This window comes from Cyprinodon variegatus, unplaced genomic scaffold, assembly GCF_000732505.1.
Source record: "Cyprinodon variegatus isolate N-32 unplaced genomic scaffold, C_variegatus-1.0 Scaffold546, whole genome shotgun sequence".
In the NCBI taxonomy this organism is placed as follows: Eukaryota; Metazoa; Chordata; class Actinopteri; order Cyprinodontiformes; family Cyprinodontidae; genus Cyprinodon; species Cyprinodon variegatus.
In genome coordinates this window covers 446,481-464,026 of record NW_015150999.1, presented here as the reverse complement: position 1 = coordinate 464,026, position 17,546 = coordinate 446,481, and the positions used below count along the sequence as shown (strand labels likewise).

At 35.1% G+C, this 17,546-nt stretch overlaps 1 protein-coding gene across 1 annotated transcript in view; it reads left to right on the top strand.

Annotated features, from left to right (window-relative positions):
- The window catches only part of lrp1b (LDL receptor related protein 1B), a gene marked incomplete at its 5' end in the record, with an annotated part of 277,806 nt that overhangs the window by 115,868 nt on the left and 144,392 nt on the right, over positions 1-17,546 (top strand). Inside the window, 5 exons of the mRNA XM_015391547.1 lie at positions 1,653-1,898; positions 8,389-8,586; positions 10,501-10,705; positions 15,305-15,469; positions 15,783-16,027. Coding sequence (XP_015247033.1) covers positions 1,653-1,898; positions 8,389-8,586; positions 10,501-10,705; positions 15,305-15,469; positions 15,783-16,027 — 1,059 coding nt within the window. The remainder of the gene's footprint in view (positions 1-1,652; positions 1,899-8,388; positions 8,587-10,500; positions 10,706-15,304; positions 15,470-15,782; positions 16,028-17,546) is intronic.

Here is a 17,546-nt window from a genome sequence, read left to right as displayed (position 1 = left end):
TGCTTAAATATAAGTAGCAAGTCTTTTGAGGTTTGTCTTTTAGCAGTTTTCGATTTCTAAGGCCATTTTTGTTTTATTCCCCTTTTCAAAATACTTCAACCTCTGTAAGGTTGGACAGATGAAGTCTATGAACTTTAGCTCTAGACTGGAGGAAAGTATCCCCCCCCCAGTATGATGCTGCCATCCTTGGGGTTGTTTGTCTAAAGGAATATATTTTATGTTAATTTTCCTCCATGCATGCTGTTTTGTATAGAGACCAAACAGTTTACCTTTACCTCAGCGACTTAAAACCCTAAACACATACAGTTACCTAAAATGAAAATGGTGCTTTCTGTTTTTAAAATCCGAAAGCATTTACCTTTTTGAAAAAAAAAAAAAAAACTTTACAAAGCAATATATAGAAAGAAACACTCATGGTGAAAATTATATCTATGCTAGTGCATTGATCAAATTAAAATGAACACTGCTAATAAAAGCAGAAGGCATATTTTGATTTTCCAGGTGGAGAATATGTAACATGTACAATATATTTTTAGAATTTCCATTGTGGTATTTTTCAAGCAATAATCAGAATGCTAACCTTGTCCCAGCAGACTCTCTTTAAATCTCCCCTTGCACGCACAATAGCCTACTGCACAACAAGTTACCAGCATTTGTTGTTTTAGAGAGCCAAGGCAGAAAAATAAAGAGCATCTTCCTTCCTCGTAATGGCAAATATGACTAAAAGTATTCTGAGAGATCAAAAAAGTGCCCTCATGTGACTATCAGTGGCAATTTAATCTGTTAAAGTGAGCAGTGTACCGATCGAGGTTCATTTTCTAGAGCATCGCTAACCAATCCTCAGTAGGCTCCTGCGGGACCCTGAAGTGCTATTGTGACTCAAAAAGTGGGCTGCTGGCTCATCTTAGACGATTAGTTTATGCTCAATGGAACCTCAAGGGTCTGCTTGATTTAGACCAGTTCAGTATGATTCACACCATGTGGTGACAAACATGAGAACAAATATAATTGTTATCAATGATAAAAGAGGTCATCTTAAAATACATTCTTCATCAAGGTGTAGAAAGAGGCCATATAACCTTTTTTCTCATTTTTGTTTGTTGAATGGTCTTCTTTAACTAGCTTTGAATTCTTTAAATTGTTGAATAAAATATGGGTGTCTAATAGACTCGAATGTGGAGCTGTGAAACAATATTTTCCTCTTACAGAACTTTTTTGTAGGTTTGTGTCTTACAGTATTTTATCAAAAAATGTAATATCAGACAGAGATAATCTGAGCAAACATAACAAATTAAATGTTGTCCTTTACCAAGGGGAAAAAAAGCTCAGCCCCAAAAAATTGTCTTATTTGAAAAAAAAAAAAAAAAAAGCAATTATCCTCCAAACTTTGTCATTCTTGGCAGCAACTGCTTTATTGATTTTCAAAACCTGGCGGTTGTGAGGATTTTTGCTCAACTTTACAAAACTGCTTTAATCTATCCTTATTGGATGCTTTTTGAGCTCAAATAACTACTTATTTTGTCCTTTCACAGCACATCAACTGGATTTAAGTCCTAAAATTGACTAGGCCCATCTGAAACCAATGGAGTTCTGTTTCAATTTTGTCAGAGGCATTTTAATCCAAGAACTGCCTACCTGTCTCTTTTCCACAGACATGTGTCTTATAGCCAGAGGGGGTTGCAGTCACCAGTGCACAGTGGCACCAGGGAAAGGAGTTGTGTGTTCCTGTCCCCCAGGACTTCACCTGGACTCAAGCAACAAGACGTGCGAGGCAGTGGACTACTGCAGCCGTCACCTGAAGTGCAGCCAGGTGTGTGAGCAGTACAAGACCACAGTGAAGTGTTCGTGTTATCCCGGATGGATACTTGACGCCGACGGAGACAGCTGTCACAGCACAGGTAACAGAGGCTTGCTTTGAATGTTTGATTTATGATGTTGCTGACTGTAATGTTGTTGTGTGGTTAAATCTGAATGATATTTTTTTGAATAGAGACATCTATAATCTTTCCTTTTAGGGTTTTATGTAATGAAGGGACTGACTTTGTCTAAAAAAGGTCTAAGATTAGTGGTTAATTTATTTTATCCATTATTTTGTTAAGCTTTGACCTGCCTAGGAGGGGTAAAGGGCAACCTAGCATGAGTGTGGCAAAGCAATCACTCTAAAGCTGGACTACTGCTTTGAAACAATAATTAATTTAATCTACGTTTTGTACATGTGAACATTTAGATATTTATAAAACTAAAGAAAAAAGCCTAAATCAGTCAAAAGTAATGGCATATATTTAGATTCAGAGTCAGCAAAAATATTAGGTTGTTTTAAAACTGAAAACAACAACAGATGGAAACAGTGTTGGTGGATCTAAGTAAAAACAATCTATTAAACACTGACCCAATCTGAAGTTTATAAATAAATGTGCTAATCATGCAAAAATTAATGCTTCTTGACTTACCTCTGCCTTTCTGGGATAACAATGCAATTAGCTGGTTAAATCTCATGCTGCTCTATTATTTTGGCTAGCCAAGTTTACTTTAAAACAGCATTGCCTTAATAGCTGTAATGGGTAGTGCTCAATTAGGTTAGACAACATGACTCTCTGTCTATTAAGTTCTAATAAAGATAAACATCTAGGAGAGACCGGCGATGTGAGTGTAGCGTGACTAAGCTCAAAAGACTTTTTGTGATTTATTTTCCTTCATTTCATTGACAGCAGGTACTAAAAAGCTTCACCTCACAGTAAAAACTTTCATACCGAAGATTTTTGTCTTCACCATGACTTGGTGGTGTGTCCTTATTCTGATTTCACTGACTGAAAAGAATTATTTCTTTTTTTTCTCAGTTTTCTACTGGTTGGTTAGGTACTAATGTGAACTTAATCTGGTTGATTTTTCTGTGTATCTTTGAAGATTTTATTTTAAAAACTTTTATTTACCAAATCACAGACGTTATGTCATGAAAGCTTCACTTTAAAAATTCAGGATCTGCTCCACTGATTGCTGTTCCTGGATAATCCATTTGATGAGACTGCTTGGAAGCACTTGAAACACAATAGTGACGCATATTCTGTTGGCTTGTCACATTCTGATTTATGGACCCCGTTTTGATGATTTGTTTCTCTCTTGCACTCTAGGATGGATGGCAGTTGCAGCTCTAATCATACATTAGTTAATAATACGCAATTTTAGTTTGGAGCTGATTGGGTAGCTGCCTGTTAATCATAAATCAGTCTTTGCAACATGCATGCAACCAATATCCCGATTTAATTTTGAAGGAGTTATTAGATTCATAGTCCATTCCCAGGCACACATGTTCTTTCTCTGCTTGTCACGTCTCAGTGACAAAATATTTGTTTGTACAAATCTTTTCTCTGAAAGCTTTTTTGCTGGTTTGCTAACTGGGGCATATGTCTGAGGTAGAGATGCTTCTTTCATTGCATTTGTGTGTCAACAGCTTTGTTCCCTTTAAATGTTGTTGAGATCAGAATTTCAGAAAGTTTCTATGAAAATATGTTGTAGTGAGTGTATGAGTAGTTGTGGTTTACAAATCTTCACTGAAAGTTGATGTACTTTGTGATTGAAACAAATTACCGTAGGACAGGCCGTATGAGGAAAAATATGCAGACACTTTACTATGGAAGCAAATCGTTACCATATTTCAAATGAAAAAGCATTTCAGAAATGCTTTTTCATTTAAAAAATGTTGCTGTATTGTTTAACTCATAAATTAAATTAGTAAACAATAATCCTGTTTGCATTTTCATTTTCTTTTTTAACACTGCTCATCCTTTTACTTAATTAAAATGAAAAAGACATTTGAGATTTCTTTTTCAAAATGTACCCCAGTAAATGACAAAATTTGATTTGAAATGTAAAATTTGAAAATGAAAAAGCATTTCCAGAAATGCCTTTTCATTTTAAGAATGTGGCTGCATTACTTGACTCATAAATAAAAGTAGTAATCAATCATCCTGTTTGCATTTTCATTTTTTTTCTTTAAGACTGCACATTTTATGCCATAATTAAGAGAGAAAACAGAGCAGACATTGCTTTTTTGTTTTTGTGGTCTGCCAGCAAAGTGCTATTTAAATTTTACATTTTTTAATTGAATTTTGGTATGTATTTGCTGGGGTACATTTTGAAAAATAAATCTCAAATTTCTTTTTCATAATTAAGTAAAATGATGAGCAGTGTTAAAGAAGGAAATGAAAATGCAAACAGGATTATTGATTACTAATTTAATTTATTAGTCAAACTATGCAGTCACATTCTTAAAATGAAAAAGCATTTCTGAAAATGCTTTTTCATTTGAAATATGGTAATGATTTGCTTCCATAGTTTACTTGCAACCTGCTGTAAGATTTAGCTACTTCTCTGAAACCCAAGAGGTATTCGTCAAACGATCGGACATACAAATGTATCTACCTCTTTGGGAATTTGTTATTTTCATATCTTCATTCATTAAATGTTTTACAGCAAATGGGTTTGGCTGAAATTGATAAATATTAATGCACACCACATGGTAGTTTAAACTTCTGATAAGTTTAAAACTATTTCTTCGACTTCAGCCATCTGATTGGAAATAAATAGAATGAAAAGAAAAATGTTGGCAAAGAGAGATAAAAAAAAGAAAGAAAAAAAAAATCTGCTTTTGAATTACAGCAGTCCTATAAATGGGAGGTGGTTACTGCAGTTCCAAACTGCTCTGTTACACAGGAAAAAATGATCAATAAGAGTAATCATCAGAGATAAATTCTTCTTTTTTTTTTCAAGAAACTAGAAATGCCTACTTTATCAATGCTTCTCAACAACAAATGTAAACTCATATAATTGATGTTAGCAGAGCTTGTCCAAAGCTGGTGCCTTTAGCAAAATTGTACTTGGGCACTTTCCAACTATCTACTTGGGATATAGCTACTATTGGGATTTTTGTTAAGCAGACCGTAGTAGAGCTATATATATATATATATATATATATATATATATATATATATATGGGAATAAAAAATGGTGACTTAATAAGACCAATCATGTAAAAAAAGCAACATCAACAAATAAAAACAGGACAAGATAAAGAGTACTAGAGAAATGTGTGTACATTTTTTAATGATCACTAAGAGACAGTTATGTAATGATAATCAGGAGACACTTGCGTTAGATGTAAAAATTTAAGTTTATAAATAATATGTTAAAACTGAAGTTGTAAATAAGGTACAATTATAGGCTTCTTCTGTCTCTACTTTATTTTGCCATACTGTGTCAATTGAGTTTTCTTAACCAAATAGTCAGGCTGATCTGTTGTTAAAGCTAAGCCAATGGCTGACTTAGAACCGACATATAAAAGGAAAAAAAAAATATATAGTGCTACACAAAGTTTAGTACGGTGGCCCTGAAGTGCAAACTGCAACTACAAATCTAAAAGCGCAACTACATTAAGGAAATCACAACTACATAAAGCAAAGCGCAACTACATTAAGAAAAACAAAACTACATAAAGCAAAGCGCAACTACTGCCACCTTCTGCTCTGGAGTGTAATCGCTTCCCCTTTGAGAAAAAGGTATAGAATATCTTTGCTGACAACCATGGTTGAAATCTGTCACTGCATCCAACTAATAAGTCAGTATCTCCTGTTTTTTTAGAGGACTGCTGTCATTATACCTCCTTGTAAGTTTGAGGTCAGGGATCAAGTGAAGTCAGGGATTTATTGGAAATCAGGTGAACAGGAAATTGTTTAAACTGAGACTAATTTGTTAATTCATTGTTTGGGGTCACTTTAAATGAAATTAGGCTTTTCCAAAACACTGTTGCTTACAGTATATTTATTGGCTGATACCTTACTAGTGTTTTAAAAAAGAAACTGTTAAACTGAAAACAGTGCCAGTGTTAGAAAGAACAAACAGCTCTGGCCAACTACAAATACCATTGTGCAGAAAATATTAACCACAACCATGACCATTCATGGTAGAACAATTCATAGTGAAAATGTTTTCTTTAACATTTTATTTAACTGTTTTGGGTAATTTGAGGAATATAACAACCAATCTACAATGTAAGATTATTAAATATTATCTATAAATTAGTAAATGCCATGTACAGTGTCTATCACATGCATTGGAACCCCTGGTTAAGATGTGTAAAAAAAGAATAGTAAACATATACTAGCATAAGTAGCATAAACTTGATTCTGTTAGAGAAAAATCTAAACTTTTATTGAATTTTATCTACTCAGTTATGAGAAACCCAGGTGTACTAATTATTGGTACCCCCAAACCATTTCTGTAAAAATAAAAGTAGCCCATGCAGTTTGAATTTTTTTGATTGATTTTTCTTCATTAGACATTAAATGAGGAGTGCCTAGAAATTTTAAATTGGTTATTCAAGACTTTCTGTTTTCCTGTGTCACAGAGAAGTTTGTTTGTCTAAGGCGCTCTGAGAAAGACAAAACAATGTTATTCAAGTATGGTAGATTTGTATTAACCTACTGGAAACTAGCTCCTTACATAAATTAAAAAAAAACCCCAACGAGGACAATTTAAAAAGCACTACAACTTTAAAACAAAGCCTAGAGAGAGCCAAGGTTTAGCTTGCCTCCAAGCAAGGTAAAGAAAAATCTCAAACATTAAAGTTACTTTAAAAATGCACATGTGAGAGCATGCTCGAGCCCTTTTCTCCTTGTGCTCATACAAGCTTACTGTGTCCGAACACCTGCCCTAACTCTTAAATCCTTCAATCACTATATAGAGCAGGGTATATATACAGGACTTAAAAGGGAACTCAGTTAACTTACCATTTGGACAGAAGATCACCTACCCGTTGGTCTACTGTGTGTACCATCTTTGATATTAGTTGCTGCTGTGGGGTTGCGGCTGCCTACTGCGACAGCGGGCCGCTGTGACAGCAAATCCCATGATGCTTTGAATGGAGAGCTCTCCGCATTTGGCAGGAAGCATTGCAGGATATATCCGCCTCTTCTGAGGCCTTTCTTTCCTTCTCATACACTTCGCAGACACTTTTTCTCTTACAACCCTCGGCCATTTCATATCACCAGAATGATTGACAATTAGGAGGACCATTTATTTAGATGATCCATCCAGAAATGATTGTCCTCTATAGCTTTAACATTTAGACTATTCTAAACATGCCTGCAACTTTAACTATTGGCTTCACTCTCACGAGATAAAAGGTGAAAAGGCAGACTAAAAAGAGAATTCCACTTGACATGTTTTTCCATAACTGCATTTTTTGTTTGTCAAAAAAGGGAATTATAGAAAATAGTGAGATGCAGTCTCACTCCCAACTTGTCAAAAATTTATGCCTGGTCAAGCCCCATCTGATTTGACAGGGGGATGACAGGTTGTAGCAGGAACTTTCTAAAAATTTTTATGAACTGCAAACTGAAAAGTTAACATTAACCCATCCCTCACACTCACCCTCAAGCTGAACTAAAAACAGTTTTTACATGATATAATACGCTCCTAGAGCTACTAGCAGTAAATTTTTAAGGCACAAATTTTCTTGCTAGTCACATGTGTGTGATGTGATACATTGTCTGCAGCCTGCCTGGGTGTCTCCATCAAATCAGTATATGACACACAGGAGTCTTTGACCAAGTGTCAATATTTGATGAGCTGGGAGTGAGAATGTATTAAATGGTAACAGCAGAGATAGCAAAACTTGTGGAGGATGTTTTGATATTAATTTTATTCCCAAACTATGCAGTTTATGTAATATTTTGTTCTTAAAATTATAATACTAATATACTGTTCATTTCATTTAACCGTACAGTTGATCCTCAAAATTATGAAATCTCTAATTTGCAAAGTTTCATGTTTGTTAATCCGAAACAAGCTGCTCTTTAGAAATAAAACACATCACTCTGTTAGCTATTCCACTGCAACAGGATTTAAAATATATTTAATCTTGGAAAAAAGGCAGTGATTTTCCTGCATGATTAAGAAAATGGTCTAAGTCACCTTGTTGACATGTACATACAATGGGGTACATCAGACTGGCATGGCACATTTATGTACTTTTCTCTGCAATCATTAAAAAAAAGTGTAACCCTTAAAAATTGTTTTCTTCTACTTAATTTTATGCTGAAATAAATACTGATTTATACACATCTTGTAAGATTTGAATGCAATTTAAACCTTTATAAGGCTCTACGCTGTTTTTGTACGTGTAGGACTAACCTAAACCTGAATTCCTCTCTACACAGCAAGAACTGTACATGTCTACTGCATCATGTCATGATGTGTTCAAGAGGCACAGGGAAATTGTTATCTAGCCCTAAGACTTTTGTGTCAGCACCTGATGTTTCATACTGTATCTTTGAAAAAAAAAAGAAGCAAGAAATAGCGGTGCTTGTTTTCTGTGTGTCTCTCCTTGACTAGATCCTTTTGAAGCTTTCATCATTTTCTCAATCCGACACGAGATAAGACGAATAGACCTTCACAAGCGAGACTACAGTCTGCTGGTGCCGGGCCTGAGGAATACAATTGCTTTAGACTTCCACTTTAACCGTAGCCTGCTTTACTGGACAGATGTGGTGGAAGATAAGATCTACAGAGGAAGGCTGTCTGAGACTGGAGGTATACATGCAGCACTGGAGCACATGCCAACACACACGTGTACATAGAAATGTGTTATATGCTTGAAGGCAGCAGTGCTTTGAGGTATTAAATTTTGAAGTGCAGGTTTTGATATATTTTTTCTTGGAAGAAATATATCAAATCACTGCAACGGAAGTTCAAAACAACGAGAGAGATGTTTAATTTGAAATGTTCTACACATACAAGGAAATGCTTTTTGCTCATTTACTTCTTTTTTGGGCCTTTTTTGTCACACTTACAGGTCTCAGATTATTAAGCAAATTCTAAACATAATATGAGTAAATAAAAAAGGAGTTTTTTTACCCCCAAAATTTTCAATAATTTAATTCTGTTTGAGCAACAGCTTCCATTAAGCGTTTTAAGATTTTCATAATTCATCTTTAGGAATTTAATACAACCTTTTATTACGTTTACTTAGTTTAATTCTAGGAGTTTAGACCATGAACGGCCTTTTTAAGGACACTGTACAGCATACCTGTCCAATTTTAATCCATACTTCCACCAGGCTACCGCAAAGCCTTTATTAATTAATTTACTTTATCCTTTCAGATGTGATGCCTGTGTGGTATGGTGTAGAAAGAATGTGAAGAAAACAAGGGAGATAATTGTATATTTCAAAAGAAACAGGAGCAAGTTGTATGTTTTTATTACCTTGGGGGAACAGGTGGAGGTGGTGGAGGGGTATAAATAATTTGGTGTTCTGGACAACAGACTTGACTGCAGTTGCAGCTATGAAGCCGTGTATCAGAGGGGACAGGGCAGACTGTACTTTTTGAGGACACTTCTGGTCCTACAGTATTTGCAGCAAAATGCTGCATGTTTTCTATGTCTTTTTTTTTCCCGCCATCATCTGTAGGGATAGTCCATTCAGAGCAAATTACTTAAAAAAGCTTAGCGAGCTAATAGAGAAGGCTTGTTCAGTTCAGGAAACTCCTCCTCTGTGTATGATTTTACAACTAGTTTTTTAAAGGACATTACGGAAGGTTGTAAGCGTCTTCTTTAGAAGACTGTTAAACAACAACAGAGTGGTTTCAGTCAAAACTTATTCAGCTCTTCAAATTCAATTCAGTTGAATTAAATTAAACTTTATTGAAATGATTAATGCATTACAGACCTTACAGGTCTTTTATTTTATTTATTACTCAGAAATGAGTTTTCAACATGAGTTTTCAACAAGACATGATACTCCTTGGACAACAGCTCCATGTTTTCTCAACTTGTTGATAAAGATTCCCACTATTTGTTTTTTTTTTTTGTTTTTTTTTTTTATTCTTGACTCCAAATATGTTAGAAAACGCTAAATAGGCCTTTCCAAACTGAAAAAAATAGTTCTCATCATCATGTACTGTTTTGGCAATGTTGACAAACAGCTTTAGTTGTCAATTACATTAAAGTCATGATTGTACAAGGGAACAGCTCCTTTATTTTTAGATTGATTTTCTGTCCTTTAAATTTTACATTTCGACATTATTTATTTTCGTATTTATTCTGGTTATTGTTATGTAGTAAAAAAAAAAGAAAAAAAAAACTTTTCTTAAAAATCTTAGCTCAAGAAAAGGACGCTCTCAGTATTTTTCTTTATCACTGTTAAGAAGACTGAAAAACCTTATTGGACTGAAATTCTTCTTTTGATGTACTTTTTCTATTCTTCCAAAAGAGCTTGAATCTGATCATATTTTTATGTTTTGGCCCCTCTGTTGAGTGATATTCTGAATCGTTAATTAGCCTCCTAGCTGTCTATCCCACTCATTGCCACTCATTAAAGAGAAAGTGGTAAAGTGCCGGGTAAATTTTCCCCTTTTGCCACTTTAACCTGCAGCATCCTGTATCATATCAATTTACTAAAACTAACCACTGTACAGTTAAGTTATTGTTTTGTCAATATCTTTTAAGGAGTGTCAGGTATTGAGGTGGTTGTTCAGCATGGGCTGGCCACCCCAGAGGGTCTGGCTGTGGACTGGATTACTGGGAAACTCTACTGGATTGACAGCAATTTGGACCAAATCGAGGTGGCCAAACTGAATGGACAAATGCGCACCACACTGATCGCAGGAGGAATGGAGCATCCGCGAGCCATTGCTCTTGATCCAGGACAGGGGTAAGGTTTTCTCTTAAGTGTCTATATATATATATATATATATATATATATATATATATATATATATAAAACAATTTTTGTTTTGGAATTAGGTCAGAGAAGGAAACAGGATGCCAGTCCAGCATTTAAACTATTTTTTTCTTATCAATTATGTTTTAAAAACAAGTTTAAAAGCACATTTTGAAAGGCATGCTGTAAATACTCCACTTTTAAAAATCTATATCCTTTAGAAATATTTATATTCTGTGACATTCCATCAACAAACTTTAATATATTTGATCAACTTTATATGATAAATCTAAACAGGGGACATATCTGTGAAGTAGAGAGTAGGCAATACATTTTATTTTCATGGATTTATATTCATAGTTCCTGGATCAATACGTCTAGGAATCCCTTTTAATGGAATTCCAGTTACACATTCTCAATATAACATATGTCCGGACTTTGACAGAGCACTTCTCACATATGTCAATGTTTTTATAGTAATAATTATTTACTACTGTAGCTTGGCTGTATGTTTAGGGTAGTTGTCCTGTGGGAAGGAGAATTTCTGCCTTTTCTTATTCCTATTTTCTCTATATATAGCTTTCTTCATCCTTCCATGAACTCAAATCCACTTCCATATCCGTGTTGAGTAAAAGCAACTTAAATGGATTATATTGTAACACACATGTATTAAAATTCAATTCAATTTATTTATATAGCACCAATTCATAACACCTCATCTCAAGGCACAATTCAACCAGATCATACAGTATAATTGATTCAAAGTTTTTATCTAAAGAAATTGATTGCATTGACTCATGGACTCGATGGCAAATCCTCACACCAAGCATGCTTGTAGGGACAGTGGAGAGGAAAAACTCAGTTTTAAGAGGAAGAAACGTCCAGCAGAACCAGCCAAGGTTGAGGCTGACTGGGGTTCAATTAGACAGAAGCAGACATATAGAAAGAAGCAAAGATACAAAAGGCAACTTTCAACTAGCTTCACAGACAGCCCCATCCAGGAAACACACAGCCAGGCAGACAAGCTGCAAGCCAGCTCCCATGTCAGAGGGACATGCATAGTGGGAGAATAAACATAAAACGAAGCACAATGATGAAAAAGGGGTCCCTATGTCCTCCAGCAGTCTAAGACTATGGCGGCATAACTATAGAGATAGCTCAGGATAACCTGAGCTCACTAACTACAGTATAAGCTTTGAGGAATTGCATTTTGGGATTTGGTCTTTGTATTCAGACCAAGACATCCCGGTATTTGGCCTTAGGTTGATACTGTCACCACCACTTGCTGCAGATGAAAATTATTATGGATTCTTTCTTTTCTATAAAGGACAGATTTGTTTAGTGAGTGAACAATATTTTTTCTGTAAACAGATTCTACCACATTAGGATCTCTGCCGGATACTTCATTGCCTTCCAGAATAAGGCTCTTCTAATCCTAACCTGTACTTTTGATGGATGGCTACTTGAAGTGAAACTACCTTTCTTTCAATCTTCACACAACTGTATTTCTGAACAGCATAGTGCACTCTGTGATCTTCTTGATGACAAAGATAATACTGTATATCAATCAAAGGTAGTTTTTATTTACTCATTTGATAACTTGTAAATAAAATTATTTGCAGTGGAGTTTATTTCGGGACATCAGAGCACCTGAACTATAGAACCTTGTGCTTTTTTATTGTCTGCATCATTGTCATTTCACTTTGAAACTGCCCGTTACTTTTCTCATATAAACTAAATTTAACTAAATGACTTATTCTCTCATTAACAAAATAACTCAAAATAATTGTATTTAATCACATACTTCATTTGGAGTATGTTTACTTTCAGTCATGTTGGGCAAAATGTGGCAATACCTCCCTCCCCCAACACCTGGGTCTAAAACCCTAACCAACTGATTCATTGCCAGCACTAAAGTCCTCTTTTGTGGTGTTGTTGTTTTTTTTTTCATCTTTTGGAAAATCGCTAATATCTATTCTGCACGTTGTCCAGCAGCACATAATAAGGTTTTATTAGGTATACATTTTACAAGAAATGAATTTTCTCTTTCCTTCTTTGGTTTTCCTTTTACCTAAAAAATAGACTTTAAAGATTTGGGGTTGTGCAAGAAGGGGAAAGAAAACGAATGTGCGTGCTGCTGCAGTAAGCTGATGTCACCTTCTTACAGCTATTTTCTGACCTGGACACATACCATCACTGTTATCAGTGCACTGTGGCTCCCTGAGCTGGTTATAGGATCTGGGGAAAAGAGCTGAATAAGAGTATAACCTTCCATTAAAGTCTAATGTTTAGGGTTTAGGCTCTACATAGTGTGTTTTCGAAAAAAAAAAAAAAAAAAGGAAAGTTGTTGCTTTAAGGCCTTATTTTGCATGTATAATAGTGCTTAAAGGTGGACTCAATCATTTTAATTTATTTTTTTCTGATAAGGGATTTTACTCTTCTCTCTCCCTGTGTTAAACAGGTTAACTCTTATTCCACATATCAAACTGTATCTGGATGATGTCATCTCTCATATCTTGGCTTATAAATTGTATAGATAAAAATTTGCTGTTTAATTCATAAAACTTCCTTTTTTATTTACATTTGAAAATGGCTTCCTACTTTCTATGTTAGCCCTTCTCTATCTTTTTTGAGTGTATTTTCTTTAAGTGGGTTGCTTTGCCTTCTTCAATCAATATCACATCTGGTATATTATATTGATAGGAATATCATTATTTTTTTTCTTGACATCTTTCCGTGTATGGTGTTTAATCAACAATTACACATCTTCTTTAATGTTTGACTTTAACTCTTGGTGTCCTACTACTTTTGTGTCAAACACATAGGATTTAATAGTTTTTAGGACACCGTTAAACAGATCTTTTACATTCTTTCTGTCGTTAAAAGAGATTAAAGTATGTTCTATTATCAGCAACATATTAAAGGTAAGCATTTAAAGAACTTAATTGCCTTTTGAAAATGTAATGTTGTGAAAGCTTTAATAAAAACCTTAACTGCTGTTGAAATGTTAGCAATATTTCTTATTAGATATCTACCTCAGCTTTTTTTGTTTCTATAACACACCCATGGTTGAATACTTTGGCAAAACCCACCCATCTCAGAAATCAATCTAACACTTTTAAGGAATGAGTTATACGCTCACACACCCATCCTATTGTACTCACATTTGGAAGGATGACTAGAGTACATTTCATGACTGTAGAGAGTAGGATTAATGGGTGCTTTTTGTGCTTAAAGGCGCGTTTCCATTACAGGGCAATAATTCTAATCTTATTACTTGAATCCACTCAAAGAAGTGGGTAATTGATCACTAGGGCCTTCGAATGAATAAGGGTATTGATCTGGACAAAGATATTTCTTCCTAACACGGTTTTGTTGTCGTCAGTATGTGATTTAAATCTGAGCAGCCGTTTTCTTGTACATTTGGAATGACTTAGTGGACAGTGAATGGACCAAAGCAGTATTCTCCTATAGGAAGACCAAGTACGCTGTCAATAATTTTGAAGTTTCTGAGTGAAGCCAAGGACAGGCATGCATGAGATCAGCGTGAGAGCACGACATTTAAGGTACTTGCATGAGACGTGGCAACGCTACTATGCTACAGTGCTACTATAATAAATAAATTAATTCCTTTTTTCTTCAAAATAAAAGAAAATATTTTGCCTTTAAACCCTTTTTGAGTAAAAAATTATGGGTTGGAGGCAAGATTAGTCGCACTTTAGAAAGATGACAAGGAGTAAACGTTGAGTTTAACAGAAAACCGAATTACACATGTTCTGCTGAAACATAATTACTTAACCTGTTGGTATCCCAGTTGTTGTATAATTATATACCTTCTGCTCAGGTTTATATGTTGCTAATGCTCATCTGATGTGAATTAGATTAGTTTTTAAGTCTGTATCTGTAGTAACAGTCTTCAGTAAACTAATCCATTGCTCATGCTGACTGTTTTTATGCAGCAATATTTGCTGAATGAATAGGTCATCGTTAGAGTCATCTTTCTTTGAATATGACTTGTTGATAATTGAATTTGAAACAATTTTTGTATGGTTTTACTCAGGATGCAGGTGATGAAGCCCCAGATAGTAGACAAACAAATGGTGTCAGTGGTTGATAAAGTCTGTTTCCAATACAGAACATTTTTTTAGTCTGTAACTGACATCCCTATTAACGATTTGTATATTTAGAAAAAAAAAAATGGTAAAAAAAACAAAAAAAAACATGATTTACTGGATTATTTTTACACAACCTATCTGAGCTTGAAAAGGCTAATACTTAGTAGTCATATTAGTGATGCATATTTTTTAGGTACTACTAAGCTGGGAAAAGTCACCTTTAAACAGATGGTCTCCCATCTGCAGGCTTGTCATAGATTACAGTTTTTCTGCAACACTGACTGCTCTCCGGCAGTTCTCAGAGCTATTGTCTCTATTGTTATGCAATACAGATCCAATACTATATAATACTTTCATAGTTATAATGTGTTTTCCAGTTTTATTTCACAAAGACATGCTCAGGAATGGATTATTTAATTCGCTCCCTGTTGAAAAGGGGTCAATGCTAATTGCCACTTCTTGTTTCTGTTTCAAGAATTCTCTTCTGGACTGACTGGGACGCTACATTTCCAAGAATTGAGGCTGCTTCCATGAGTGGAGGAGGCAGACACATTGTGTTTAAAGATATGGAGATTGGAGCCTGGCCTAACGGACTAACATTGGATCATTTAGAAAAAAGGATTGTTTGGACAGATGCACGGTGAGTAATTTGAAATTGTTTGCAAAAACGATAGTCATTTAATACATGCTTGCCATTAAATACTGCCTTAGTTTTAACAGACTCCAAAGAAAATTTTAAGTTTTTTTGCTCCTAGTGGACATTAAATTATTTAAGACATGCAATATTTAGAGAGCTGAAAAAAAATGCCACTCTGTTTAAAGTGGCTCTTGAACAATTTAGCAGTTCCATCAGTACACTGGACAGCTTTACTTTGATCTCCTTTCATCTTATCTTTTAAGAAGAGTAAATCATACATTTAAACCTTGACTTGATGTTGGTCTTTCTTTAACAGCTCAGATGCCATTTTCTCTGCACTCTACGATGGCACTGGGGTTATTGAAATCCTCAAGGGCCATGAATACCTGTCCCATCCCTTTGCTGTGTCTCTCTTTGGTGGAAATGTCTACTGGACAGACTGGAGGACAAACACATTAGCCAGAGCCAATAAGTGGACAGGTCAAAACGTCACTGTCATCCAGAAGACTAGTGCTCAACCTTTTGACTTGCAGATCTTCCATCCCAGCCGGCAACCACAGGGTGAGCACTCTTTGCTATGAAATCATTTTGATGTAGGGTATTTTTTAAAAGTGAAATTCAGTCTCATGCAGGGCTCATAATGCAATTACAAAATAAAGCTCTATATAATTAGTTTTCGCTTTTGCCTCTGCCTTCATTAGAGCCGTCAGTCAACCAGCATGCATCTGACTGAAAAAATGGTATTCATGCAGAGAACAAACCACTTTATCCTAATGCTACCTGTGAATATATGTTTGTTAACTTTCAAATCATGTAATTGGCTCATGCTACAACATTAAATTCTGGGGGATTTGTTTATGTTTTTTCATAAACTGAAAGTCAAAAAGACAGCTGGTTAGCACTAAAACATATATACGCCAATATAGTTGCATGCCTGAATGAAAATCTGCATATTTTAAGGTGAAGTGTATATTTTTAGCAGTTTTACTGCTTAGCTGTTATGGCCAGGGCTATAATAGATGGGTTCTAATCAATCCTTACATTTTTCTGTACGTTGACTGTTACCTGCATTGACATTTTTCAACTACAGTCGTCAGGAGTGATACCTGATTTGATTTAAAAAAATGCCATTCAGTCTGTGAAACATAATCAAAAGATAAACAGGTATGCAAAAACCTAAAAAACCAAGCATTGTCACTATAACCAACATCCATCCATCTATCCATTTCCTTACACACTTAATCCCAAGTGGGGTCACGAGGGGTGCTGGTGCCTATCTCCAGCTGTCTACGGGCGAGAGGCGGGGTACACCCTGGACAGGTCGCCATTCCATCGCAGCCATAACCAACAATGAAAATCAAAACATATGCTGCTTAAAAAAAAACAGCAATGACTTAAACTAAGAGCTTCCTTTGGTTTGTGCTGTTATGAGTTGTTGATTTGCAATAAAGGGAAGAAAGATTTATGAGAGCCAGTAAGCTAAAAGTGCTAGCAATATTAATGCACATTGTAATTTAAGGAGATTTAAAACAAAACAGTGAAACCACAACTTTTGCAACTACAGTACACAATGCTACAAGGCTCATTGTTTCGTGAATCAACCACTACGAATCAAATGAAAGAACAAAAGCTTTGACACAGGGACTAAACCCTAGGGCCTGATCTTTGAAGGGTGTGGTAGCATTAAAACACATGTAAACTTGTTTGCGTATGCAAAGCTGATCTTCAAAGAAGGTACAGAGCAATTTGCATGTGCAATTCAGCTGACAATGCATGCAAGCATATTTTTGCTTACTGTATGTGCCTTCAGAAAAAGGCAGATCATACTCCAAAGCTTTCAAGAGGACTCTTTCTTTTGTTTTACTTCATAAATCTATGGTTTTCACCAAATAGACTCAACGACCTTTGTGAATTAAAACATGTCTACATTTCATTTAAGAGCCACAATACTCTATACCTTTTTTTTTTTTTTTTTTTTTTTTTTTTTGCGCTTTTATAGCAGTATTGTAATTGATGTTGGCGTTTTTCTTCCTTTTTTGTTGTGTGCTAGTGAACACTGCTAACCTCTCAACCTCTCAAA